Source organism: Carica papaya, chromosome 2, assembly GCF_054855325.1.
Source record: "Carica papaya isolate Zhongbai chromosome 2, ASM5485532v1, whole genome shotgun sequence".
Classification (NCBI taxonomy): Eukaryota; Viridiplantae; Streptophyta; class Magnoliopsida; order Brassicales; family Caricaceae; genus Carica; species Carica papaya.
Window position 1 is genome coordinate 28320797 of NC_142310.1, and position 27107 is coordinate 28347903.

The 27107-nt window shown below is 35.2% G+C and overlaps 2 protein-coding genes and 1 pseudogene across 18 annotated transcripts; 1 reads left to right on the plus strand and 2 right to left on the minus strand.

Moving 5' to 3' along the window:
* Positions 1–3460: 3460 nt before the first annotated feature.
* LOC110823898 (UDP-Glycosyltransferase superfamily protein) lies at positions 3461–21036 on the minus strand. 14 transcript variants are annotated; one of them, XR_015817205.1, is made up of 17 exons: positions 20840–21031; positions 20162–20233; positions 19169–19262; positions 18886–19025; positions 18379–18449; positions 18105–18186; positions 17833–17934; positions 17652–17707; positions 17156–17190; positions 16495–16711; positions 13798–14007; positions 7820–7879; positions 7129–7168; positions 6349–6570; positions 5744–5872; positions 5449–5549; positions 3461–3767 (listed from the first exon to the last, which is right to left on the minus strand). XR_015817205.1 is itself a non-coding variant. In XM_088213894.1 (15 exons), exons 1-15 carry the CDS (start codon positions 20921–20923, stop codon positions 5822–5824), a joined length of 1536 nt encoding a protein of 511 aa, XP_088070020.1. In that variant the 5' UTR covers positions 20924–21031; the 3' UTR covers positions 5329–5821. The 14 variants fall into 14 exon arrangements, 3 of the variants coding, with proteins under 3 accessions (XP_088070020.1, XP_088070021.1, XP_088070022.1); XR_015817204.1 differs by having other exon boundaries at positions 5719–5872; XR_015817207.1 differs by having other exon boundaries at positions 3668–4670.
* Positions 4508–5092, plus strand: LOC148268937 (early nodulin-like protein 22 pseudogene; annotated as a pseudogene). Its single transcript, XR_015817213.1, has 2 exons — positions 4508–4706; positions 4854–5092. The product of XR_015817213.1 is annotated as an early nodulin-like protein 22 pseudogene (transcript).
* A 615-nt stretch (positions 21037–21651) lies between the features above and the next one.
* On the minus strand, positions 21652–26922 carry LOC110823759 (protein SUPPRESSOR OF GENE SILENCING 3-like). Of its 3 annotated transcripts, none has more exons than XM_022054224.2 (6): positions 26766–26922; positions 24776–25743; positions 24356–24647; positions 23043–23287; positions 22673–22821; positions 21652–22206 (listed from the first exon to the last, which is right to left on the minus strand). In XM_022054224.2, exons 2-6 carry the CDS (start codon positions 25697–25699, stop codon positions 21978–21980), a joined length of 1839 nt encoding a protein of 612 aa, XP_021909916.2. In that variant the 5' UTR covers positions 25700–25743; positions 26766–26922; the 3' UTR covers positions 21652–21977. The 3 variants fall into 3 exon arrangements, with proteins under 3 accessions (XP_021909916.2, XP_021909917.2, XP_088070023.1); XM_022054225.2 differs by having other exon boundaries at positions 26675–26817; XM_088213897.1 differs by lacking the exon at positions 21652–22206 and having other exon boundaries at positions 22757–22843.
* Positions 26923–27107: the final 185 nt, after the last annotated feature.

Genomic DNA, 27107 nt, shown 5'->3' on the forward strand with positions numbered 1-27107 from the left:
ATGGTCACTGATTATCTATATATACCAAGTACATAGAATATTATATACGTTTTGACTTAATTTACCTATTAATATTTTTTGCTTGAGTAAATTCGGATAATTTTTAATCGACTGATATCTATACATTTTTCGTAATAAGACAAAAATAATTCTTCCATGAGAATATACACAAAATACAAACCGACTTGAATGTAGAACATCTTGTAAAAGTATCGATTAAGTTAAGTAATTATTTTTTTATATATTAATTATTTGTTCATTTATAGATCACCAAAATTAGAATAAAAATAGAAAATGTCTTTTTTTTTTTTTGTACAAAGAAAGACAAAAGTAAAAAAAAAATTAAGAAATCGTCATGCACATCTTGAGTCAAGAGACACCCATGATATCGTCAATGAAGAGCTGTTACAGATCATTCGATATTTGAACATGAGAATGGAGGCCCACTGCTAGAGAGAAGCCAGCATTTGCCAATCAATTAACACATTTATTTATTTCGTGATAAACATGTTGGATCTGTATCTGCCAATCCTGTAGTAACAAGTGCTTGATCTCACGAATGAGAGCGGTATGCGCATTAGTACCGTAATCTTCCTTAGTGAGTAACTACACCGTTAAAGTGTTATCCATTTCCAGAATGATACTACAGAACCCAACATTTTAAGCAAGTTAAAGACCATCAAAGGCGCCTTAAAGCTCGGCCTGAAGAACAGAGCATCAACAAATTTTCCTGCTGAACCTTCTCAGGTAAAAATCATCATCATCTCTAATAAGTCCATCACATCAGACGAGATTGGTTGCAGCACGATAAACATCATCAGTGTTCACTTTCAACCAACCCCTTGGTGGTTTCTGTCAAGTTGCAAATTCTTTTGACCTATGCACCATACTTGAAAGAAAACAAAGATTTATATTATTAGCCATAAAAGTATAATCAGTCATGAACGACACATCTTTAACAAGCTCATCGATACTGCTCTCTCTCTCTTGGAAAATTAATTTATTTCTATAGTTCCACAAGCTCTGTCAAGTAAGACCAAAGATCACTCTCCAATCCAGAAATGTCTTGCACCAAACCCAGTTTTTTTGGGATTTACCACGAACTACTCATCCACAGTACCACTGAAGAAAGTTGATTGGGCTTCAACAGGACAGCAAATTGGTCACATTACAATTACGGAAAACATGATCCACATTCTCAATAAGGTCGCCACACCTACTGTATTCCGCAGTAGAGGATATGTGACATCAATCTCTCCCAATTCATCAAAAGCTTCACCTTACCAGTCAACCAGAGGAACGTACGCACCCATTGAGCACCTGATTAACGCCAAATGTCTTTTCAGTTCCTATCATCCGGATGCCAATGATCGCTCTCCAGGAGGGCGTAAGCCGAACTAATTGAGAAGTACGCAGAGCTCGTCATACTCCAAAAGTAAAAGTCTGGAATATTGTCATATTTGGGAGTCGGTGCCGCTGCCATCTCGAGCAATGTACCCATCGGCAATACCCGGTACAAGGTCTCTTAATCCCATTGGTCGGACGACACCATGTAGTCCCTGACACATCTATGGAGATCTTGTTCCTCAATAAGTGCGAAAAGCAAAAGTTTAAGCGGCCTCAAGTCCCCTAACCAGCAGTCTTCCCAAAATCTAACATTTTTTCCTGAACCAATGGATCATTTGATGTCAACTCGAAGGTTCGTCAAGAGATGGACAAGGTTGCACTAAAGATGGGAGATTGGTCCCGTTGGTTTGTAATTCCGCGATAAAACAGAACATCTGTACTTATGAGGACTTGGACCCATAGGAGGTCGAGCTTCGCAACCACAACAAAGCCCAAGTTTATCAAGAAAAGTTGGTTTTACTTATGGATAGACCGAATCGTTTTCCCCAGCGTCGTAAGACATACACATGTCATTCCAACTGACAAGGCTGATTTTTCGGTTGCCATCCCCTTAGCCCAAGAGAAACTTCCTGACCACACTTCAATCGATCACATAAGAGATTTAGGTAAAATCGTGGTCTGCATAACATAAACAGGAATAATTATGAGGACGGACTTGACTAAAGTTAAACACTCTACAGAGAAAAGGATGTTAGCATTTCAGTCATATAACTTTTGGTTAATCTTTTTAAGGATGTAATGATAAGTATCTTTATTGACTCTACCATGTAACAATGGAACACCAAAAAACTTACCAAGATTATTGGAAACTTAAAAACCAAACATCTTGTTAATACGACTAGCCTCACCCGTATTAACATTGCAAGAAAAGAAAGTAAGTGTTTTAGTCGCACTCACTTTGTAGCCCAAGCTCGCACAGAATTCCTCTAAGACATTCTTTATAACCTGAGTCTAGTCATCAGTGGCTTTCCCAAGGATTATCAGGTTATCTGCAAAAAAGAGGTGTGAGAAGACATGATCCTTTTTACCAAGGTAGATCAGCTTCCACATACTATTTCTTACCAAAGTGTTGATATAATGGGATAACCGTTTCATGCATAACACAAATATATAGGAGGGAAAGCGGGTCCCCTTGCCGAATGCCTTTAGTAGGCCGAAACTCCTGGGTGAGACAACCGTTCCACAACAATTGCATAGAGCAAGAGGAGATATAATGCATGATGACTCTAATAAGGTTAGAAGGGAGACCAACATCAAGTAGAGTGTCATTCACATATTCCCATCAGATGCGATCATAAACTTTTTTTTAAGTCTACCTTAATGATCATCCACTTGTCTTTCCTCGTAAATGTCACATAGAGCGGACTACTTCTTGGGCAATAATAATGTTATCTGTGATATTCCTACCAACTACAAAGCTAGCTCAGGTAGGAGCAACCAAAAAAAGCATTAGGTTCTTAGATCTAGTGACAATAAGTTTAATAACAATTTTATATAAAATCGTTAATAAACTGATCGGACAAAATTCTTTAATAGTCTCCAGTCTTGCAACTTTAGAGATGAGGGTAATAAGGGTTTTGTTAATCCCAACAAATAACTGTTTGGCATGGAAGATACCTTTGACCATTGCGCAAACTAACTCGCCTACAGTCTCTCATTGGTTTTGGAAGAACGCAGCGTGAAGGCCATCAACTCCGGGACCTTCAACAGGTGCATGCTAAATAAAGCGTTATGAATTTCATAGTTCATAATTCATAGTTCATTATCTCAGAGTCCAACCGAACAACCATAATAGTAGTTAACTTCGAGAACAAGCCTCTAAAGGTTAATGTAATATGGGTCCCTGTTCGGCCGTATAAAGGTGTTCAAAGAAAGTGGAGACCATTATCCAAAGCTGGCCTTCATCAATATTCAAAATAAAAAATGTCTTTAAATATTAAGCATATCTACAAATAGAAAAAGTGCTGATATTGTCATTAATTATGTATGCATATCGAGTATGTAGACAACTATATAAATTGATTCATCTATATATTAATTACTTGCTCACATGTAAATCATTCAAATTATAATAAAAGAAAAATTTCTCTTAATTATTTGTTCATATATAAATCACTAAAATTAGAATAAAAATAAAAAATCTCTATAAATGTTAAGCATATCTACAAATAGAGAAAGTGCTGATACTGTCATTAATTGTGTATACATACAGAGTATATAGACAACTATATAACTTGGGATAATGCATTATGGGTCCCTCTTCGGCCATATAAAGGTGTTCAAAGAAGGTGGAGACCATTATCTGAAGTCGGCCTTCATCGATACTCCAAATAAAAAATGTCTTTAAATGTTAAGCATATCTACAGATAGAGAAAGTGCTAATATTGTTATTAATTATGTATGTATATTGAGTATGTAGACAACTATATAAATTGATTCATCTATATATTAATTACTTGCTCACATGTAAATCATTCAAATTATAATAAAAGGAAAATTTCTCTTAATTATTTGTTCATATATAAATCACTAAAATTAAAATAAAAATAAAAAATCTCTACAAATGTTAAGTATATCTACAAATAAAGAAAGTGCTGATATTGTCATTAATTGTGTATGCATATCAAGTATGTAGACAACTATATAAATTGATTCATCTATATATTAATTACTTGCTCACATGTAAATCATTCAAATTATAATAAAACGAAAATTTTTCTTAATTATTTGTTTATATATAAATCGCTAAAATCAGAATAAAAATAAAAAAATCCTACAAATGTTAAACATATCTACAAATAGAGAAAGTGCTTATTTTGTCAGTAATTGTGTATATATACAGAGTATGTAGACAACTATATAAATTGATTTCATTTATATATTAATTACTTGCTCACATGCAAACCATTCAAATTATAATAAAAGGAAAATTCCTCTTAAGATATCTATCAATATACCAAGTGTTGATATTATAACTAATTAGGTACATATTACCAAATACGTAGACAACTATATAAGTTGATTATATATATATATATCTGTATATTACATGTATGTGTGTCTCAATCACTTATAAAGTTGGACAGGCTAAAAAAGATTGATGAAAAAAATGTCAAGATCAGGAGGCAATTATCGTTACAGGAGCATTGTATCAATGGTGACAGTACTCTTCTTGGTGCTTGGCTGTGACACCACTCAGCCAACTACCTACTATGTTGGTGATGAGTTTGGTTGGGACCTCACTATAAGCATGGAAGCTTGGCCTAATGGAAAGACATTTTATGCCGGTGACTTACTCGGTGAGTGTCTCAATTATATATAATCTATATATATACATATATGTATATGCACTCAGTTATCTGTATATTATGTATATATATATATACACATATGTAGACATAAATTTTGGGTATTGATGAATTTAAGTAACTAATTTTGAATGACAGTGTTCAAGTATGATGATTATAGATACAACGTGGTGGTAGTAAATGAAAAAGGGTGGGAAACATGCACAGCTAATAAAGGAGCACAAGTTTATACGTCAGGAGATGATACAATTCAACTGGGGTTTGGAGAACATTATTTCATTTCAACTTATTATGGTGACGAGTGTGCTGCTGGAATGAAGATGTTCATCAATGCTACTAGTCGCCCCCCCACCAAGTTTTATCTCTCTCATAACTAATCCCATATATAATTACATGTATACTAATGTAATAACGTTTCTGTTCAATGATATGAGTAACAGAGTTTATGCTTAGTTTTCTTGCTTTCCAATAATAGAGGTACCTTAGGGTTTCAGTGTGAGAATCCATCAGAAACTATACATGGGTTACATAACAGTGAGTTATGATCACCATTTTTTCATACATGCTTAACAGACGTGCAAGCAAGATCCTTGTAATTTTACCCCAAGCAAACTGGCATAAATATCGTAAGATATATTTTTCTTTTTTGCAAAAAATGGTAACAAATTCTTTTATGGTAAGATTATACGGGTTCTTATCCACTCTAAGATATCCGATTTAAACTACAACTTACAATCTTTGTTGCAAGCTTATCACCAAAACCACCCAGATGCAAGTTGGACTCTTTCTCAGAACAGGTAGATGCATGAGTCACTACCATATAAGGCTTCAAACCTGAAACCAGGCCATAGGAAAAATGGAGTCCTTATCACTTCAGCTACCGTCTAGGTGGTTTCTCAAGACATACTTTAGCATAAGATACTGGCAATAGCTCTATATAAAAAGAAAAAAGAAGGCGGCCTCTCCCATTGAACAAGCAAAAGAGACGAATTGTTTAGTTTACTGTCAACAAGTTGAGTGATTCCAACCTGAGTGTCGCTGCTGTGAATCCAGTGAATTTCCATAGAAGAAATGAGAGAAAGAATCAGCTTTGTCTAACCATAAGTCTAACAGCAGATCTCTTCCCTCAAGAGTTTCACAGCTTCTGAGACTCCATCCTGAAAATTGAAGAGTACGAGTTCAAATTACAGTTTATGAAAAACTACAAAAAAGTAGATAACTTATATTACAAAATAGGGAAAAGGGAAGTGTTATTTGCAAAGGAATATTGGATAGGAAACAAAAAAAATTGAGATCATCAAGAAACCACAAGACCAACTATGTAATAAGCCAGAAATTTCAACATCAAAACTAGGCTTAAATAATTTCTCAAATCAGGATTAGTTTTTGTTGCCCCAATATAAAGCAGATAGATGCAGCAAATCGGACACAAATACTGCATTTCAGAATAAGAGATTCTAGCCCTAGCAGGGATGCATCACAGAAAACTTAAAGGTATCAAGGATAGGTATAGAAATATACCAACATAAAAAGCTGGATTAGGGAACTGTATGAAGTTAAAATAATTAAATATTACTTAGGATACACTTGACCAATCTGGGTAGAGAACGCAAAATGTTTATGACAGTATTACCTCACAAGAAATTCTTTCTGAAATTCTTAAAGCACATGCTTTGATTCTAGGAGATAATGCGTCATGTATGGCTTTTGATAGCACAATTGCAGCTTTCCTAATGCCAGAATCATTCATTTTCTCTGGAACTAAGTGGTTTCTTTCTACTGGTTCTGGGGCAACTCCAAGCCAAAACATCTTCTCAGCCCAGTAGAACTGATCTAGCATAAATGGACATATTATCTGCCATAAAAAATAACTGACTAAGAAAGATAGAAAAATTCCATAGGGGTTTCTTTTATTCAAGAAAACTAAAAATGCAAACATGAGGTGAAAAAGGGAGAAAAAGCATGCCAAATCTAATGAATTTATATTCAGTATAGAATTAGCTATTAGCACTCAACCCATCCAATTGAGTAGTACGAAATATTTTCAGCATGCTCACATACACACATACACATCTATCATGCATACAAAATTATAAACAAATTCATTTGTCCTTTCCTGAAAGTTCAAGTTAGCACTGATTGCAAGAACGATGCACCAGGAAGCTCTCAAACTTTTATCAACTTGATATTTGAAATTCCTTCTTGTGCATGGAGTTGGCAAGCTATAGCCTGCCATTGAGAGCTACAAAGGGGAGTTCAAGTTTTCTTCATGCTAAGGCAACTTCCAGCAAGTCAATTGTTTGGAGGTTACCTCAAGATAACTTTAATGTAGCATTAACTAACAGATAAAAAGGCATTCTGTTCTCATTTCACAAGCAAAAGAGATATAAGGTTTAATGCCATAATAACAAACCTGGGGGATCCCAACCTGAAGTGCCGCTGCTGTTGATCCACTGAAATTTCATAAAAGACATGATAGAAGAAAAAGGAATCAGTTTTCTGTTGCTTAGCATATCCAATTAGGTGATGTTTGAAACAAATCAAGAATTTTAATGGAATTTGTTTAGAAACTCACACATAGAGTTTCGTTTAAACTTCAATTCTATGGAATAGATATTTCTATACAATATAAATATATAACAATTGCAAATGATAGTGACTTTTTAATTTCAAGTCAATTCTTACACAATTCAAGTCAAGAGTTTTTCTTATTCCTCCCTTAACATATGAAAATATAAATGTATGGTGGAGCTGGTTCCATTATGTATCAAATGTATAAATTATGAATACATTCTATTTATTAACTATAGAATCAAATGAAAATAGAATAGAGCTGAACCAAATAAAATGAGGAGAGATAAAAATTCTACAAGAAGATAATAAAGATTAAACTTAAAATAATGAATTCTAAATTCTACCAAAATTTGTGGAATTATGAAAACTTTGTTCTAATTTCACTTGGAATTTCCTGTAAGCTTAGCTTCTAACATTTTAAGTGACTTTCACACATTTCTAGACTATATGGTCTTCGAATGAATTCCATAAAAATTCTCAATTAGTCTCAAACATGAAATTATTATTTAAATGAAATAGGAAACTCTAACCTGCCACCATGATGAATTGCAGCAGCACATCTTGGAAAGAGCACAGTGTATGGTACCATACTGATTTATGAAATGATTAGCAAGTGCAGAAGAAGAGAATGATTATTTAATCTATGCCCAATCGAACAGTAGAAAATTTTAGAATATGCAGAGAAAAACAATCAGAATTTGAAGTTGGTTTGCGAGATATCTCTAATCCTAAATTATACAAAACCCTAGAAAATCCCAAAATCTTTTAAATTCTAAACATGAAGACCCTAAAAAATCATAAACCATAAAATCCTAAAACTCAAGACCTTCAACCTACACATTAACCAAGCTCTCTCAATCCTAAACCAAAAAAGACATGAAAACCTCAAGATTCCTGCTCTCTCTCTTCTTTTCTATGTAACAATAGACCAATTTCAGAATTAACTTACAATGTTAATGGCACAGAATAGTAGCAATTGGTAGACTTATCAAATTCTACAATTCTTCATTTCCTAGTAAACAACTATTACAACTTTAGTTGTACTTCTGATATTTGACCCAATATGCACTCTCACTGACCTTTAAATGTGACCTGAAGCACAAAAACTGTTATTAAGAGGGTGTTTGAGGTTACTTATTTAGTGCTTATAAGCAGTTTAAGCACCTCCATACCAATATTTGCAATTAGGTAACATAAAAATTAGCATAGTCATTAGAATTTAAAAGTGACTTTAAGAAGGTAGAAATTAAACTCCAGTATTCTAAGCTTTTAAGTTTTTATTTTTTTTTATTTCACTAATTACTTAATCACCCTCTTGAGATCTAGTTAAAGTAACTGAAGAAAATTTAGAGAAAAATATTATTCATCTATTTTTGATGAATGATTTACACATACATATACAAGTCTACTACTCCTAACAGTCTAACAAATTTTGGAGAAAACCTAACAAAATTCTGTTTCCAAGGAGAAATTTGTTGAAACAAATTTATTGATGATTCCCTCCATTTACATAACAGTTGTAAATAACCATTTTTAATCCTAATTTATTCTTCCAATTATTTTATTTTCTACACTCTCCCTCAATCTAGTTTACGTATATGTTGAGTAAACCTAGATTGGATATTATGTCATTAAAGGTTCTCTTAAAAAGAGTTTTAGTTAGAATATCTGCAATCTGTTGATTGGTTGGAGTATGCATCAGAGTTATAGTCCCATCTTCCAATTTTTCTCTAATGAAATGACGATCAATCTCCACATGTTTGGTTCTATCATGATGTACTGGATTTTTGACCATACTAATTGTTAATTGGTTGTCATACCATACTTTCATATTCATAAATACCATGAGCAAGAGCTCTAAATTCAGATTCCGCACTGTTGCGAGACACAACAGACTGTTTCTTACTTTTCCAGGTAACCAGGTTACCCCAAACATAGATACAATATCCTGATGGAGATCTCCTGTCATTTGTAGAACCTGCTCAATCCGCATCCGTGTAAATTTCAACACCCCTTATGTCTGTCTTCTGAAAGAATAAACCTTATCCTGGAGTTTTCTTGAGATACCTCAGAATCCGATACACAGCACTCATGTGATCTTCAGTTAGCTGATACATGAAGTGACTTACTGTACTTATTGCAAAACTGATGTCTGATCTTGTGTGAGCCAAGTAAATAAGTTTCCCAACAAGTCTTTGGTATCTTCCTTTGTCAACCATTTTATCACTGATTCTGGATCCAAGTTTGATGACTGAATCCATAAGGGTGTCAGCAGGCTTGCTTCCTAGCATCCCAGTCTCTTTTACGAGATCCAGAATGTACTTTCGTTGAGTAACTGAAATCCCTTTTTTAATCTAGCCACTTCCATACCGAGGAAGTACTTTAGTATTACAAGATCTTTTATTTCAAATTCTTTGGCTATAAATTCTTTAAGTTTCTGAATCTCTTCAAGGTGATCTCCTGTAAGAATGATATCATTAACATATACAATCAAAATAGCTTTCTTACCTGATATGCAATGTTTGACGAATAACGTATAGTCGTATTGATATTGTTCATATCCTTATATTTTACAGCTCTTGTGAATCTGTCAAACCATGCCCTTGGAGATTGTTTTAAGCTATATAGTGATTTCGTCAATTTATACAATTTTTGAGAGTTGTCAGTTAATTTGAACCCTGGTGGTATATTCATATACACCTCTTCTTCCGAATTGCCATTAAGAAATGCATTCTTTACATCTAATTGACACAGTGACCAGTCAAGGTTAGATGTAAGTGAGAGGAGTACTCGAATAGTATTGTGCTTGGCAACTAGTGCAAACGTCTCCTAATAATCTACACCATATGATTGTGTATAGTCTTTGGCTACCAGGCGGGTCTTAAGCCCGTTCACACTCCCATCTGGATTATATTTGGTTGTAAAAACCCATTTGCATCCCACTTGACGCTTTCCTGGAGGAAGATCAGTTAGTTCCCATGTCTCATTCTTTTCAAGTGCCTTGATCTCATCTAGGACAGTTAACTTCCATTCTTGAATTTTCAAGGCCCCACGTATTGTTCTGGGTTCAGGTGAGCTGCTGTCTATCCTGCACACAAAAACATGATGTTCCGATGATAATTTGTCCAATGAAACATAGTCCTGTATAGGATGTTTGGTGCATGTTCGAGTACCCTTCCTCAAAGCAATAGGAATATCAGAATCAACGGAATCAAGAGTTGGTACAAAGATTACGTTACCTGGATTAGTGGTGGATTCATAGCAGTGCTTGAATGATTCGGGTGCTTTTCTTTTGTTTCTTCTTGTATAGACACGTAGCTCACTCATTGCAGGTAATGTGCTTTCTGTAACTGGTTTTAGTTTTGATTTCTTTTGTAAGCTTTCGGATTCAATCTCCAGGGAAGGTTGGTCTGGTGATGGATTTTGTAGGTAGAGAGGTGGTACACTCACATCCCACAACTGATATTCCTGAGTGAATGTCTCCCCCTGAATATCAGTGGTGGGATAAAACAGTTGATTCTCAAAAAAGATGACGTCCATGGTATTATAAAATCAGCGGGTTTCCGGAACTACACATTTATATCTTTTTTTATTTGCTGAGTACTCAACAAAAATACACTTTATTGCTCTTGGGTCTAATTTTTTACGAAAATGTTTATGAATGTGGATATATGCTAAACAACCAAAGACTTTAAGTGGCAAAGTGTTTAAGATGTGAGAATCAGGAAAGATTTTTGAGAGAATAGTGTATGGTGATTGAAACTGTAGGATACGGAAGGGCATCCGATTAAATAGGTAGCTAAAAGGACAGCCTCTCCCCAAAGATATTTTGGTACATGTGTGGTGAACATGAGAGATCTGACAACCTTAAGGATATGTCTATTTTATCTTTCGACTATGCCGTTTTGTTGTGGAGTATGAACAAAGGAAGTTTGATGAATAATGTCATGTTCAGTAAAGTATTTTTCAAGAGTATTTTCAAAATATTCACAAGTATTGTCAGATTTCAATACTTGGATGGTAGCATGAAATTAGGTTCGAATCATTGTATGAAATTTTTTAAATAAAGATTCCACTTCAGATTTTTCCTTCATGAGAAATACCCAAGTAATTCTTGTATGGTCATCAATAAAAGATACAAACTACCTAGTTCTGAAAACGTTGGAAACCTTGAAAGGACCCCAAATATCACTGTGAATTAATGCAAATGGTTTAGACGGTTAAACTATGGAATGAACTTCGAGTATGTTTGGAAAATTGGCAAACTTCACACTATAATGAAACTGAATCTTTTCCTTTAAATAATAGTGGGAACATCTTTTTCAAATACATGAAATTTGGATATCCTACTCTATAGTGCCACAACATAATATCATGTTCATTATTTTTGGAGATAAGAACAGAGTTTTCATATACTGCATTGTGAGCTTGTCTTTTAGAAATGTTGACTTGAAGTAAATATAATCCCGAGTCATCCTAGCACTACCAATCGTCCTCCCTGAGTCCAAATTCTAAAAATTACACATATTAAAAACAAATTTCGTAGCACATTTCAAATCTTCACATAACTTGCTGACAGACAACAAATTACAATCCAAATTTAGAATATGAAGAACTGAACAGAGAGTCAAATTTGGAGACAAATTTACAGAGTCCATTCCTGCCACTTTTGAGAGAAAACCATCTGCAATTCTGATTGAAATATTTTCTTTACATCTTCTATAATTTTGGAACATTGAGAAATCGCCACTCATATGATCAGATGCTACAGAGTCTACCACCCACACCTGTCCTTTTTCTGAAAGAACAGATAAGGCATGAATATTACTTTTGTGTGCCACAAAGGCACTGACTGGGTGAGATTTCTTGGACAAGATTTGCTGGAGGGCTTCCGACTGTTCAAGGGTAAATAGGTCTTTTCCCATTTCATCATAAATTACTTCCTCAGCCATCACGTGATTTCCTCGAAGATTGCTAGAGGTCTCTGCTTTTCACATTTTTCACTCACCCAAAGGTGGTTTCCAGTCAGTTGGCTTGCCGTGAAGCTTCCAGCAACGTTCCTGAGTGTGCCCTAGCTTCCGACAGTGGTCGCACCAGGGTCTTGTCTTCTTCGTTCGACTGTCAATCGCTCAGGTTGTGAGAGCTGAAGAATTTTCAGTCGGGTGAGGTTGGTCATTCTCTCCCATCATGGTCTTCCGACGACTCTCCTCGCGTCGAACCTCAGAAAACACTTCTCGACGACTTGGCAAAAGTTTGGTGCTCAAAAAATGTCCCCGAATCGCGTCGAGATTTTTGTTTAGCCCTATCAGGAATTTGAAGACCCGCTTTTCTTCCACAAAGGCTTTGAAGTTTTTTGTGTTCTTGGGGCAGTTTCAGTGACGCTCCTCGAAGGCGTCCATCTGTTGCCAACTTCGACTAAGAATACTGTAATAGCGGGTGACACTGAGTTCTCCTTACCGAAGATCATGAAGAGTTGACTCGATTTCGAATATTGCAGAGGTATTTTGCTTGCTGGAGTATAGTTCCTGTGCTGCCTTCCAGATTTCGTGAGCAGCTTTGTAGAGTAGGAAATTCTCTCCGATTTCAGGAGTCATTGAGGTAATGAGCCAGGACATGACCATACTGTCTTCGATCTCCCAAGTTTGTGCATTTGCATCGGACGTTGGAGGAGGCATGAGCTCGCCAGTGAGGTGCTGATAACGCCCCCTTCCGCGGATGAAAAGACGGACAGACGACGACCATTGAAGGAAGCTACTGCCATCGAGTTTATGTCCTGTGATACAGGATGATGGTAATTCACTCACAGCTCTGGTTGTTGCTGTGTGATGATAAGAATCAAAGGAAACTTCTGGTGGAGAGGATGGAAGCTCACCCGAGGTCATTTCTGATTACGGCTCAGCAGGGTTTGATCTCTTCTTGGATCAGGTATGGCTCTGATACCATGAAAAAATTGAGGTAAAAATATTCTTCTTCTATTTTTGATGAATGATTTACACATATATATACAAGTCTACTACTCCTAACAACCTAACAAATTCTAGAGAAAACCTAACAAAATTTTGTTTCTAATGAGAAATTTATTGGAACAAATTCGTTGGTAATTCCCTCCATTTACATAACAGTTGTAAATAACCATTTTTAATTCTAATTTATTCTTCTAATTATTTTATTTTCTATAGTAACAATATATACATAAAATAATATAAGTCAACAAAACTTCCATAATAAATATATTCTTTTTTACAAAAGCAACTGCTTATTTTTTGCAATCACTATTTTTATCTAAATCCTTTACTACTTATTCTTTAATAAGAACCTACCTACTTCAAGTATGTTAAAGCATCATGCTATTTTAGTACATTTCTTTTAGCAATCTCAAATACTCTGTTAAGACTTCCATAAAACAGCAAAGAACTAAAGATCTTACATGACTCTTTTGGTTATTTTCTTAGTGAACAAGTGTTTAGCACTTTACATTCTTAGTATCTGAAAGCATCTAAATGCTTACCCAGAAAAGCAGAAGAGTCGATCGTCAAAGAGAGAGATCCCAGCATCAGTGGACTTCCTTTCGTTTGAAGATGATTCAGTTGCAATGATCCTAATTGCTGCATCTAAAGGTCCATAGCCATCAGTAAAAAGGATGAATCTGTAACTTGTGATCTCTAAAACAGTTTGAAGAACTTGAAGAAATGCTTGGGGATTCCTCAAGAAACCCATGCTGCAAAATAGTTGATGGAAGAAAGGATGAGCAGTGTTATCCAAGACCAGATGCATAAACAAATGCTATAACATCTCATTCTGGCAGAATCCTGAAACTAACCAACAGGCTAGACCCAGCAAGATCTTTGTCTTATAATCCACCCAAGTAGTAGTGTTAGTTTGGTATTGCTTATCAAAAGAAAAAGAACAGGTAATACTAGGACGTCATGAGATGGAGCATGATATATGAAGGGATGTGTGTTTACAAATCCACCCATTCACCCATAACTGAACTCTTTATCTCATTCTTATCTCTTTTCCCTTTCTCTCTCCTTTTCAGCCCTGTTCCAATGTCTCTCACATGGGTCATGCCTCTCTGGTTACCAAGGAAGCTCTTGGTGATAGAGAGAATGTCTTTTGCTATGATCTTATGGGGGAATGATGTCAGTATCATAGTCAAAGAATGATACTATCTCCTATTTGTCTTTCGTGCTTATGGTGAATGATGACCTCTCGAGCTTTTCCTCTGCATATAGAGGATTGGGGCAAGTAACCTACTATCTCCTTTCCTTTTCAATGTGGTCATGGAAGCACTTAGCAAATGATTTGCAAGAGCAGAAGATGGATCTTTCTAAAGGTTTGGTAATTGGTGACAGAAAGGAGGGTACTGCAGTCTCTCACCTTTTAGCACAGCCTCTTATCCAGCAGGCTTGATAGGGAGTCTCTCTTGTATGACAGGTGCATCTTACTTTGCTTTCAGATTATTTCCAGTTTGAAAACCAATATTCAAGAATCTTAATTGGTTTGTATTTGGGTGGCATGAGTGCTTCTAATTTGGTAGGTATTCTAGGGTCTAAAAGTGCTTCTCTTCCCATCGAGTACTTGGGCTTGCCTTTGGAAGCTGGTTTTAGTGATGTCTCTATTTTGAAGCCTATTGTTGCAAGATTAGAGAGAATATTGGATGGTTGAACAAGGGCTTTTTTGTGTAAAGGTGATAGACTGACTCTTACCGAAACAATTTGATCTGACCTCCCTATCTACGTTACATACCCATTCTGGCCAACTTGCTAAAAGATTGGAATCTATTCGACATGGATTTCTATTGGGTAATTGATCAAAGGCATTTTGATTTGGTGGTCTAGAATTTAGCCATAAGATCTTTTGAGGGAAAGGGCTTTTGTTTGTGGTCCCTAATGTCTTCAACAATGACCTTGGAGGTTCATGAGAAACCAAGATTGCTTATGGAAGAAGGTTCTCAGAGCAAAGTTTGATCTCAAGGAGAATGGGTGGATTCTAATAAGGTTCCACATGGCTTGAGAGTTTGGAAATTCGTTAGAGCTGGCTCCTATGCACTTTGAAGTAGGCTTGGTTCTTTGTGTCAGATTCTGGAAAGACATTTTGTGTTGTCATTCCCCCTTGTGTCATCAATTTCCATGAATATTTAACATTGCAAGGAATAAGGAAGCCATTGTTGACGATGCCGGGGAGAGAAGTGAATGCGTTGATGCTGTGAACAACAACAACACAACTACATTTTGGCTTTTCCCTCCATGAGATGAGCCCAGTGCATTGGACCGATGGATAAGAGAACTGAGCTGGAAAAAAAAGCGCTGGGGCACTCTACATACGATGTAGACTCCATCAGAAAGAAATCAATATGCATCTTAGGGATCAAGAATCGAGAGTTTTATAAAAAATAGATAGAAATAGGGGATTTGCCCTTATTATTGATAGATTCCCTCTCTATCTATTCCTACTCTTTCGATCTATCAGAACAGATCAGGCTATCTATCAATCGATTTGAAAATAGCACGGCAACCCGGTGAGTGCCAGGTAGTGCGGGAGTTGGGACTCATCTGTGATGTTGACGATTAGGAGATGAACAATCATAAACAGCCTTCTCATTCACCTTGAGTCATATGTTGTATTCCCTAATGAGGTTGATCAGCCTATCTAGTCCTCAAATAAGAATGATGCTTTCTCTATGAGCTCTATTTATCATTAGTTACGGGGCTGAGTGTGAAGACCCGAGTACATGATTCTGATGTAAGAATGTATGTATTCGGGTTTGAAAAAAAGAGAGGGGAGTGAAAATACCAAGAGGAAGAGAGGATGAATCTGAGAGATAAATAGAAAACTTAATGGAGATAGTGATAATATTTTCAAAATATTTCATTCATCGATTCCTTACATATATGAAGAAAGGTGATTTATATGCAAATACAAGATGCATGAATAAGTAAATAGATAGTCAATCTTCTATGAGAGCAAAAGGGTTTTAGAGGAAATCCCTTGATTCATCAAATGAAGATGGAAGAGGAGGTTGGTTAACCTAAGGTTTGAGAGGATTAAATACCCCTCCTGCAATTAAGACATATGTCCACTGCTTTTCCCTCTCCAAAAAAAAAAATCCACCTACCAACACACGCATGTAGAGATCTCAAACTGAAGAACCAACCTTCAAATGGAATACACACTTATAGAGACATTAAACAGAAGAACCAACCTTCCAATAGAACTCAGTCCTATAAAAATAGGCTGTACTGCTGTAGGAAACTTTAAGAAAGATTGTAACTCCATATGAGCTGAGCAAAATTCATGTTCGCCTCTTGCCAGATTCCTTTTAGAAGCTGCTGAAATTTCCCCACAACTCTTGCATGAAAACTGCCACTCGTAGGGAAGAGACCAAAAGCCACAAACCCGGACATTTGACGGCCAGTAATCTGTTAATTAAGTAATATTACTGGAAGGATAACAACAGTTGATAAGCAGGAATTTCTCGAAATTCAGCATGTATATTATGTTCTGAATGGGAAAAAGGCAAGTCATAGCTTTCATGCTTAGCTTTCATTGCAGAACACAATGATCATCCATCATTTCCAAGTTCAGCAATAATCAAACCTTAAACCTGTTTTTGCTGTCTACTTCCCATCTAATTACCAAGAAGCAAAAATATATGGGCCAGAGATTAAAAATAATGGAAAGCATTATTACATTCAAAATTGCTATGCAGTATAAAATTTATTATTTCAAAAAGAAAAAAGCAAATTGCTATGCAGTATAACCAAGAAAGAAGGCCCAAATAACAGAAGAATACGAAATCATCCATGATTCATTTTAGTAATATGCAACAGTCTACGTCCCATGAATTTGTAGACATATTATACCAGGGCATTCAACAACTTCTTTGCTAAAGCCATACCTGTCAGACAAAAAGTAGTCAAATCAGAAGGGCATACCTGCATATGACTTTTTAGATTTTGTTCAAACATAAAGAATATCAAGAAATGTATTAAAGAAGCCATTCATACAGAGAAAAATGCCAATGGCAAACTCTAATTTGTAAGATAATTACATTAAGTTACGATACAAACTTTAGCATTGCCTTTTGTCAAAACTGAAATGACCCCCTTTAAGGAACTAGATGTGTGTTCTATTAAAAAAAATATATTATGGAACAAAACATTACTACAAGTCTCCATTTTTAAACTTCACAGTAAACCTTTGAACCCTAGCAGTGGCAAGCATATAACTGGTAGTCGTATGCATCAGAGGAAAGAACCAGCATTAGATGTAAATACCATTGCAATTAAATTTTTCCCAACAATAAGTGAATGTATTCTTTTAGAATATGAGATTTTAGAGTAAAAATTGGCAACTCACAAGAGGAGAGGAGATTGCGGCATGGCATGCCAAGTTGGTAGATCTGTTACTGGATCCTGCATTTGATTAAAGAAAGAAAGGCCATTTGATTTTAATTTTTACGACCAATATTTTATTTTATGAAAAAATAAGTTGGAAGCCATTAATGCATAAAAGAAATTTTACCCTCGAAAGTACTAACCATAAAAGGGCAAGAGCTCAGATTCAAATCTCCACTTCTCCATGATCCAAAAGTTTCAGTAAAAAGGGGCCACATCCAGTGAATCACGTCCTTCCAACAAACCTTCATTAAAATATTTGATAGGTTAACATGAGGCAAAAAAATTCAAGCCTGTTTAATATTTTTAAATGAAAAGAAAAGACAACAAACTTATTCCGCTGAAACTATGCAGAACATGTACCCAAAAGAAAACCATCAGAATAATTACATCGACCATATAAATGATAACTTACCTTGTCAAAAGGAGCTTGCTTGAGATACTGATATAGCTCAGGAAGTTCTTTTCTGAACTTGCATTCAAATGTTGAAGGTGCACTGCAGAGTGCTCAAAAAAAAAGGGCGATTAACTACAATCTGCAGGTGTGTTGAGTTAGAGGAGTAGGGAAATGTTCTTTTGTATGTGTGATAGATATATATATATATATTTATATATATATGCGTGTGAAGAGAGACACAGACGGAGACAGAGACAGGAATTGTCTAAAAAAAATGAGAATCTTTCTTCACCTGTATGGAACAACATAAGGAGCAGCAACCATGCAACGGATGCAAAAAGCCTCTGCAAGGCTCCATCCTTCCTGCGTCATCATGGAGAGCAAGACTATCAGGTTTTCCATAGCAATCTTTAAATATAAGATTAAGAAAGTGTGCATATATACATATTATATTAGCAGAATATTATGGCATCATTTATAGTAATTTCCTCTGAAGTTTTTCTTTTATTTTTTTTGGGTGTAAGTAATTCCTCTAAAGTATGACATGTTCCTATTTTCTTCAGAAACTTCAAACCTGTCATTACTGTCATCTACCCATCATACAATAAGCTGGTGGAGTCAGACATCTAAAATATTTTGGATTGCTAAAGTTTTAATTCTTTCTGTACGGAAGTTTAGGGGATTAAAATATATTCCCTTGAATGGGCTTTTTCCCCATCAAAACCTACAGCAAAACCTTAATAGCATTTGCAAATTACTGAAGAAATATATTTTGACTTTAAGCTTTTATTAGAAATACCAATGCAAATAAGTTTATCACAATAAAATCACCCCCCATGCTAGGGCCATTTCCAAAGATCTTTTTGATTGCCGAATAACATTCTCGTCTGTGTGCCCATGTTATCGCCCTTTTTTGCAGTGCAAATATCTCCGGAAAACCTGGTTATAAAAAGTGAGATATCAGAACAATTCAATAGCAATGGAGTTGTTGCTTTGTTCTTTTTGAATAAACAAAGCCATTTTTTGTTGTTGTATGATAAGGAACTATAGAAAAAACGGGTATCAGAGTCTGCCAGCCAAACCTGTTGTATCAATATCTCCAGGAGGAGAAAGAACTGGTGGTGATGAAATTGGAAAATAAGCAGCATTTTCTTTTGCCAAGTGAGAACTTAAGGTCTGCAGTAAATCATACCAAATTTGCAACTTTATTAAACATGGCAAGGTCTCTAAATATGGTTGAGTCAATTCAAAAGCCACCAAAAAGTTAAAAGTTTGTGCAAGTCTTATGTGCGGTGCTTCATTTTTACCCACAAAGCAAACAGGTCAAACTAATTGCTTTTATATTTTGAGTTAACTTGGTTAGTTCATATATCCTCAGTTTCATTAAGGCTTTTAAAATTACCTAAGACCAGCAGTTCAATGTGGACTAGACTCTGTCTATTATCAAATAGCCAAACCGCACGGTTACTAACTCTTTTGTAGATATATAAATACCATCTTTACTACTAAATGCCAATAACAACCACCACTACTAAATGGAAATGTTTACTATTCAACATATGGGAGACATTGAATATTTGTGCCTTCAACCAATAATATGTTCTGGTTATAGCTAAAGTGAAACATTGCATTTCACTTAAAACTATGCCCAAAACGTTTGACTATTGAACGTTTTTTTGTTTTCTACAGTATCATTTTAAAATTTTAACCTATATATGACATTGGCTTTAATTTTATAAGATACCAATAGTGGGGTTTATTGAATCATTTTATCGTAGAAAAATAATAAATTTTCATAAGATAAATGTAACATAGAAGGTCAACATTGCCCAACCACAGTTTGCTTAACCCAAAAAGAAGTAAAGGAAATGCTTGGACTGGAGTTTACTGATTCCTGGTTCACTTATGTTTTGTAACTCTCACCAGACAAGCGGGTGTCTTTGTGGTTCCACAATGAAACCAACCACACACTGTACAATTTAATAGCGAGCCAGGTCTAAAATGTTATTATCAGTAAGCTAACCCTAAGCATGTGCTGTGAAAAACAATAAGCAAAGTCTAAAAAGATTGAAAACCTCATGTGCTGAATGAGTTATCAGGATTACATCATACTGTTTCTGATCACGAGCAAAAGAAGCAGTAATGGCCTGAAAGGATGACAAAAAAGTTCATTACTTGCCGTCTTAGTTACTCTTTTATTTTTCTTGCTGACAGAAGCCCTCTAAATTGTTCTGCAAATGAACTCAAAAGGAAAGGCAAAGCCATTCTTTTGAAAAGGACAGTGAGCATTGTATCTCCTAGATATAAATGTAGACAGCAACCACTAGTTCAAATAATCCCAAAAGAAACAAAAAGAACATTCATGATTTTAAGATAACATGACTTACCTGCATACAGGAACCTCTGAGAACTTAAAAGTACTAGTAACTGAAAGTTTTAATTCCAATTAAAATATTGAAACTCCGGGAATCATCATTCTTCTGCTTAAAGCAAATCATTACAAGAAACATAGAAGAACCAAATTTCTAATGCATTAACTCATTTTGGAAGGTTTCAAACAAGGAGCAACATCAACACTGTAAATCCTAATACAAAAGCGACGACCAAACATTTCGATTGTATAAACATCAATCATCGTTTTAAATTAATTATCTGGTATTAAGACAGCGTTCTTGTCCGGAATTTCTTCAGGATTTCTATTTTCTGACGTTTTCAGAGAAACCAAACAAAAGAGAGACGGAGGTCAGACTTACAGCGATAGGATAAACGTCGCCTTTGGTACCAAAAGCCATGAAAACAGCTACTGGTTTCCTCCGCTCCTCCTTTTCCTCTTCCATTTTGCCATTAATTGATAAAGCGTCTGTTCCAAATTGCCTCTTTGACGGTATTAATGTTAACGCTGATTCGCACAGTACAGTATTTTATCTTTTCCTTCGCCTGTTGTAAACTAAAATTATATTTTCTTGTAAGCGTTTTAATTTTTAAATGAATAAAAATTTACTTATTAAAAATTATTCGTTTAAAAATTTACTAAATAAAATAAACAAACGTGTTCTTCTAATATTCTATTTAGTTTAATTTTATAAAATAAAAAATAGTTTTAAGAAAATAGTTAATAATATTTATTATTTTATTAAACAAAATAATAATGTAAATAAAAAAATTAAATTAAAAAATTTCCTAAAATTTCAAATTTTCTCATTTTCACTTCTTTTGATTTATTATTATTTTTTTGTGTGCCCGAAAGGGCTGGAAAAAACTTGAATGTCAGTAATTGTGTTTGCTGTGAAATATCATCAAATAAAATGAAGCAATCACCTGCAGCTACAAGGGTTGGAAGTCCAAGGGTTAGGATAATTGCCTTTCAAGCAATTGATCCGGTTTTGACTCCCCGGCAATCGCACGTTTTTTCAATTATTTCCCACAACAGAAAGAGAACTGTATTACAGTAGAATAAGGACTAGTAATCCTTAGAGAGAGCACATGAAGTCTTTTTTTTTTTTTTTTTTTAATTTTTCAGTCTTAAAGAGAGCACGTAGAATCTGATATCATACACACTCGCTCGTAAGCGTAAAACCATGTAAAAAATATTATTAAACTTGTTGCATTGCCATATTATTTATTGCACATAGCATGAATCATGTATAAGCAATTTACAGTTTAAAAAAATGTTCAAATTCCATGATTTATCTGGAAGATTACAACTTGAAGTGAAGGTTTTCTTCTGCTTCACTTCTCTTTCTTCCACATGCTTCAGAAGCATCACCAACCAAAAGAAGATGATTCCGAGCACATTTCCTGTCGTTTTCTCTCACTCTTAGAGATTGCTTCTTTACCCAAAACCAGCAAAAAATTTTCCTACTTTTTTCTTTTTTTTCTGCACAAAGACCATCAAAGATTGTTAGTACTATTTTCTCTAAGACCAGTTGGGCTGTACTTTTCCATGAGCAAGGTTAGTTCTTTCTCCAACTCTTTCTTAAGCTCAAGCTGTTCATCCCAGTATCTACGCATGGTTGCAGCCTTCTTTCCTTCATGATCTTTTATTATCTTCTCCCTCTCTGTTTCAAATTCTTCCCACTCTCTTTCTTTAAGTTTTTGAAGGCTAGCAATTTCCTCTTCCCTGTTCACAACAAACACAAACAAGTGCCAAAACCACATTATATTAGAATTCTACGATAAAGCATCAATGGCATTCGCTTACCATCTAACAAGTATTTGTATATGTCTGACTAACTAACAAAACCACACACAAACTTCTGTTTGTTTAAGAATACATTCAACATCCTCCAAGGTTAATGATAATTCTAACAGTTCCCTTGAGTCTGCACTGGAGTTAGGCCATATATGGTGTGCTGATCAAGGATATGGAGCTTAATTTGCTTCGTAGTGACAGTAAAACTCATACTTTGACAAACTAGAAGTCATTGTGGTGAAAATTGATCGAGGTTAGGTCACTTGTTTGGTTAAATATCTCAAGCCTCATTGTGAAACAAACATCCTAATTTGATTTCCAAACCTACTACATGTTCAAAAATTCTTAAAATACCAGCTTAAGATGGCAGCTGAATCAGGGAAGGGAATACTACCTGTGTCCTACATTTGAATTATGTGCATCAGATTGCTGAACCTTTTCTCGCTCCGCTTGTTGCATTTTCTTAAAAGTATCTTCCTTTGTCTTTATAACTTCTTGAATAATCTTCATTTGATCCTTAAAAAATCGTTCTTGAGCATCCATCTGGAAAGCATTGCAATATACACTTATGTGTAAATCACCCACCAACAATGCGTAAGCAATGAGAAGCCAAGCATGCAAAAAGAACAAAAAAAATAAAGGAAATAGAAATGCATCAGCAATTAGTGACTCCCTCGACCTGATGAATCTTTATCGCAGGATGACTAGTAACAATAAAAAAATAATGTGTTACCAAAAAATGACTTGCAATTAGGAAACACTACCTCATCCTTGGTTTCCTCGCGCTGAAGCTTCATTCTCTGTCTTATAAGCCTATTCTCTTCTATTGTCTGACGTAACTTCTCACTCACTCTATCAATAGACTCTGCAAGGACTTGGGAATGCTTTTGTCCTTCGACAAATTTGTCCTTAAGTTGGATAAGTTGCTGACTGTTATCATTCATTTGGTTAATTTGGCTCCCAACCATCTGCTGGTATGACCTCATCTCAAATTGCAGTTTGGACCTCCCTACACAAATATCAATAAATGGAAGAACAATGGTTTATTTGACTTTTCTACAGATTGAATAAAGTTTAATTTGGTGAAATCCCCCAACCCCAACTCTCACCTTTTTTTCCTATTTAATCAAATGCCACATAAAGTTCATATAATTCCAGGCTTACTACTTTATTTCTAATCTGAATTGCAAAAACCTGCAATTCAGAGTACCAGCATATTATTTAACTCCTGTTTCTAAGACCAGGGACATCCTAATTTCAGGAGCTACTCTTTTATTCACAAAGGAACCAATTGTAGGCAAACGTAGCAAAAACTTAGCCATTTAGTTATTGTCTTTTAAGTTTCGTTATTCTATAGTGGTGAGGCCACTCTAATCCATTCATACCACTTAATGGTTTTGGGACTAAAATAAGATCTAACTATATCAAAATTTTCCATGGATGTTTATAGCCTTGAAAAAATTGAAGCTCAGGTTGGCACATAAAGAATTTTTTTAGTTTTTATTAATAATAGATATTATATATAAACAATGTGCAGTTTTCAACAAATAATAATAAAAAATCATAACAAAATTTTGGCATGAGTTTGAAGGTACTCATTAGTATTTAAAGTGTTTCTTGTCTATACTAGTAAAATATACATACAAAATGCTTTCATCTGTAAAATATATGAATTCAGGGAACAAAAACAAGGAAACATTTTCATTTGCCAAATGAAGCCTTATCCCACAATGGTCTAACAGCTTTTTTAAGTCTTCTTTATGTTGATAAGTAAAGAAATATATTAGAAGGGAGGAAAAATATTTTACGAACTATAGGACAACGCATCCTCCAAAAGAGAAAGAAACAAATTAAAAACACCATTAATTCATAATAACAACTCACCAATGTTAGATCATTTTAACATCCAGAGATGTATTCCGCTCAACTATTAACATTTTTCATTGGGTCGGTGGAGCAGGATCTAAAAGGCAATTCTTTTTAAATTTACGTTATTCATAACGTGAGTATAACAAAACACAGAGAATGTTTGGACACTACATATATATATAGAGAAAGAAAGAGAGAAAGAGAAGACCTCGAGCATGCTGGTTAAAGATATCTAAGTCTTCTTTCATAGCCATAAAACCATACAGTTGTCGTTTCCCACCAGAAAATAGAACCTGAGAACGATCCCAAGCTTCCCTATCTCTTCCTTGCTCTTTAAAATGTTTATGCAGATGCACAGCCTCCATATAACCTGCTGCAGAGTACTCAAAAATCAAAACACTCATGCCCCGATGCCCTTGTGGACCATAAGAGTGCCTAGCTTTCGATGCAGCATAGTTGCAGAAGCAATCAAGAAGATCTTGATTTCCCATACCACTCCACTGATAAATGTTATTTAAGCAAAAAAATTAGATGAAATAAAGTTGGTAAGTTACATGATATTGCATCAAAGAATACAACCAAAATGGAATAAGTCAAGTCCAAAAGAAAAAATGCAAACATTGAGTACCTTGCCATTTTCATGCTGCTCATTTCTGGTGTTCATTACAATGACCATCGGAGGCCAAACTATTTCATGGTCTTTTACTGTCTCAGAAAGGCCTTCCCACCTATCAAATACTTCACCAACTGGGAAACCAGAAATCCCTCTTCTGCAAGTCTCCTCATTTAAAAGTTTAGCAAACTCCCGATGGAGTAGTGCTCTTCGTTTTTTCTTTGTCTGGGCATGAGCAATCAGGGGTTGGAGAGCTCGGTACCAGTTAATGGCTCCGGGACCCCCCTGGCAAGCAGGGCAGTGCCATCGCCTTGCTGGTGAATTAATCTCATCCACAGTTAGTTTTTCCAAACATTCAAAAAAGGCCTTGAACGGCATACATTTCTTAAGATTTTCATGGCTCTTTTGACTTGTATCTGAATCAGAGTCAATGTCAAAGAAATCATCATCGCTATCATATAAAAGATCTTCTTCTTCATCATCATTATCATCATCAACACCATTCACAGCACAAATAAAATCACTGGATTGAGCATTTGAGATGATTTCATCAGCTTTGTCTGAAGTTGGAGATGCAGACAGCTGAGAAGCCTTGAAATTATTTCTCCACGCTTCATTAGTCTTTTTAGGCCATGCATTTCCAACAGTAGTTTGAGTTGGCCACATATTACTGTTATCAGATCCTGAGCAGCCATTCTTCTGAATTCCCAGCTTCTGGATCAAATTTGGACGTTCCCATGCATTAGAAGCTGAATTGTGGGGAATCTGAGGATTTGAAGTTACTCCACTGTGAGAATCCCATGGGTTAAACTTGCAATTAGGATCTTCTCTTGAGCCTCGAGATATGTTTGCCACATTATGACTTAACTTGCTAACATTCCCACTGGAATTCCTGTATACTGTTCCCAACTCGGGGAACAGAACAGAATTATCAGGCATTACTATTTTCTACCACCTATCCTGGAACTTTGTGCATGACCTGTCTGTGCTCATTGCACAGAATGAGAGATCAGTGAGAGTGGCTAAACCAATTGCTATAGATATTAGGAAGGACTAGCAAGAAATAGCATGAAAGTTGCATATTTGAAACATGTCACATTGCCCAGAAAGAAGTTCATTTGTGATGATACAGTTGTATAAATGATAACATGAACATAATCTGTTAACTGGTGGAAATAAGCCACCAGCAGGCTTAGCAGAATACCATTCATCTGCCCAAGTTCCTAAGGCAAGATAGTCTACAACATATCAATTTGTCAAGCAAAAAGGCAGTATTCCTCCATAAAGGATTATTAAATGTAGAAGGGTATACTGCACTGATCATTTTGGAATAGAACATATCGTAATCTTAGTTCAAAGGGCTCAGTAAGACTTGTTTAAAGCTTCATAAACAAAAACTAGAGAAGAGACTTACAGTAAAGTTTTCACTTTTCACTGACTTATTTCAGGGTAGAGCCATCTAAATGTCCAATCATAAAATGGTGGAAGCAGAGACATTTAAACAAGTATGAAACAAAACTTTATCAACAAGACTGCACCAACTAATCTTTATGCGTTTTTCTCTTCTTTTAAAGACGTGTTGAAGACAACTATACAATTTTCTCAATGTAACTCAACCAAAGACCATTAAATTTATTTTCTCCTTTTCATTCTAGATGATGAATATGAAAAATGGATTCAGAAGAATCCCCATAACAAAGTCCACGATAACGTATTTAACCAAGACAAAGAAACGGAAAAAAAAATAAAAACCCTAGAAAAGGGTTGTATGTAGAGGCCGATTACAGAAAATCAGAAATAGAGTATCATGAATGATTAAAAAAAGAGAAAGAAAAGGTGAACTTGAAGAAAATATTTATCCAATACTAATGTAAGAAGATCGATGACAAGGTATTAAATCGCAAGAGAGATTACCTCAAAATCAAACACGGGAATATTGACAAAAAACTGAGATACATAAATATTAGTTTTTTTGGAGGGATCAAGAGATGGAGAAAGAGAGAACCTGGACTGATATGTCATTGGAGAAAGCAGCTGCAAGCTACGGCCTATCGTTTGGGAAGCTGAATAGGCCAAATAAAGAAGGGGGAAGTGACAGAAACACACCTTAAGAACGTGTGGGCCGGTTAAAAAATTTGAAAATCGAAAAATCGGATCGAATCGAAAAAAATTAAACCGAACTAACCGGGATAAGTTAAAAACCAAAAATATACTCCCCAAATTTACACAGAAGATTTACACCATTTTTTATTCTTTTTTAATGTGCATGCCTTTTAGGCTTTTAATTCCTTTTTAATATCTATCTTTTCGATTTCAATGATTTTTTGATATACTTAAATATTGAGGA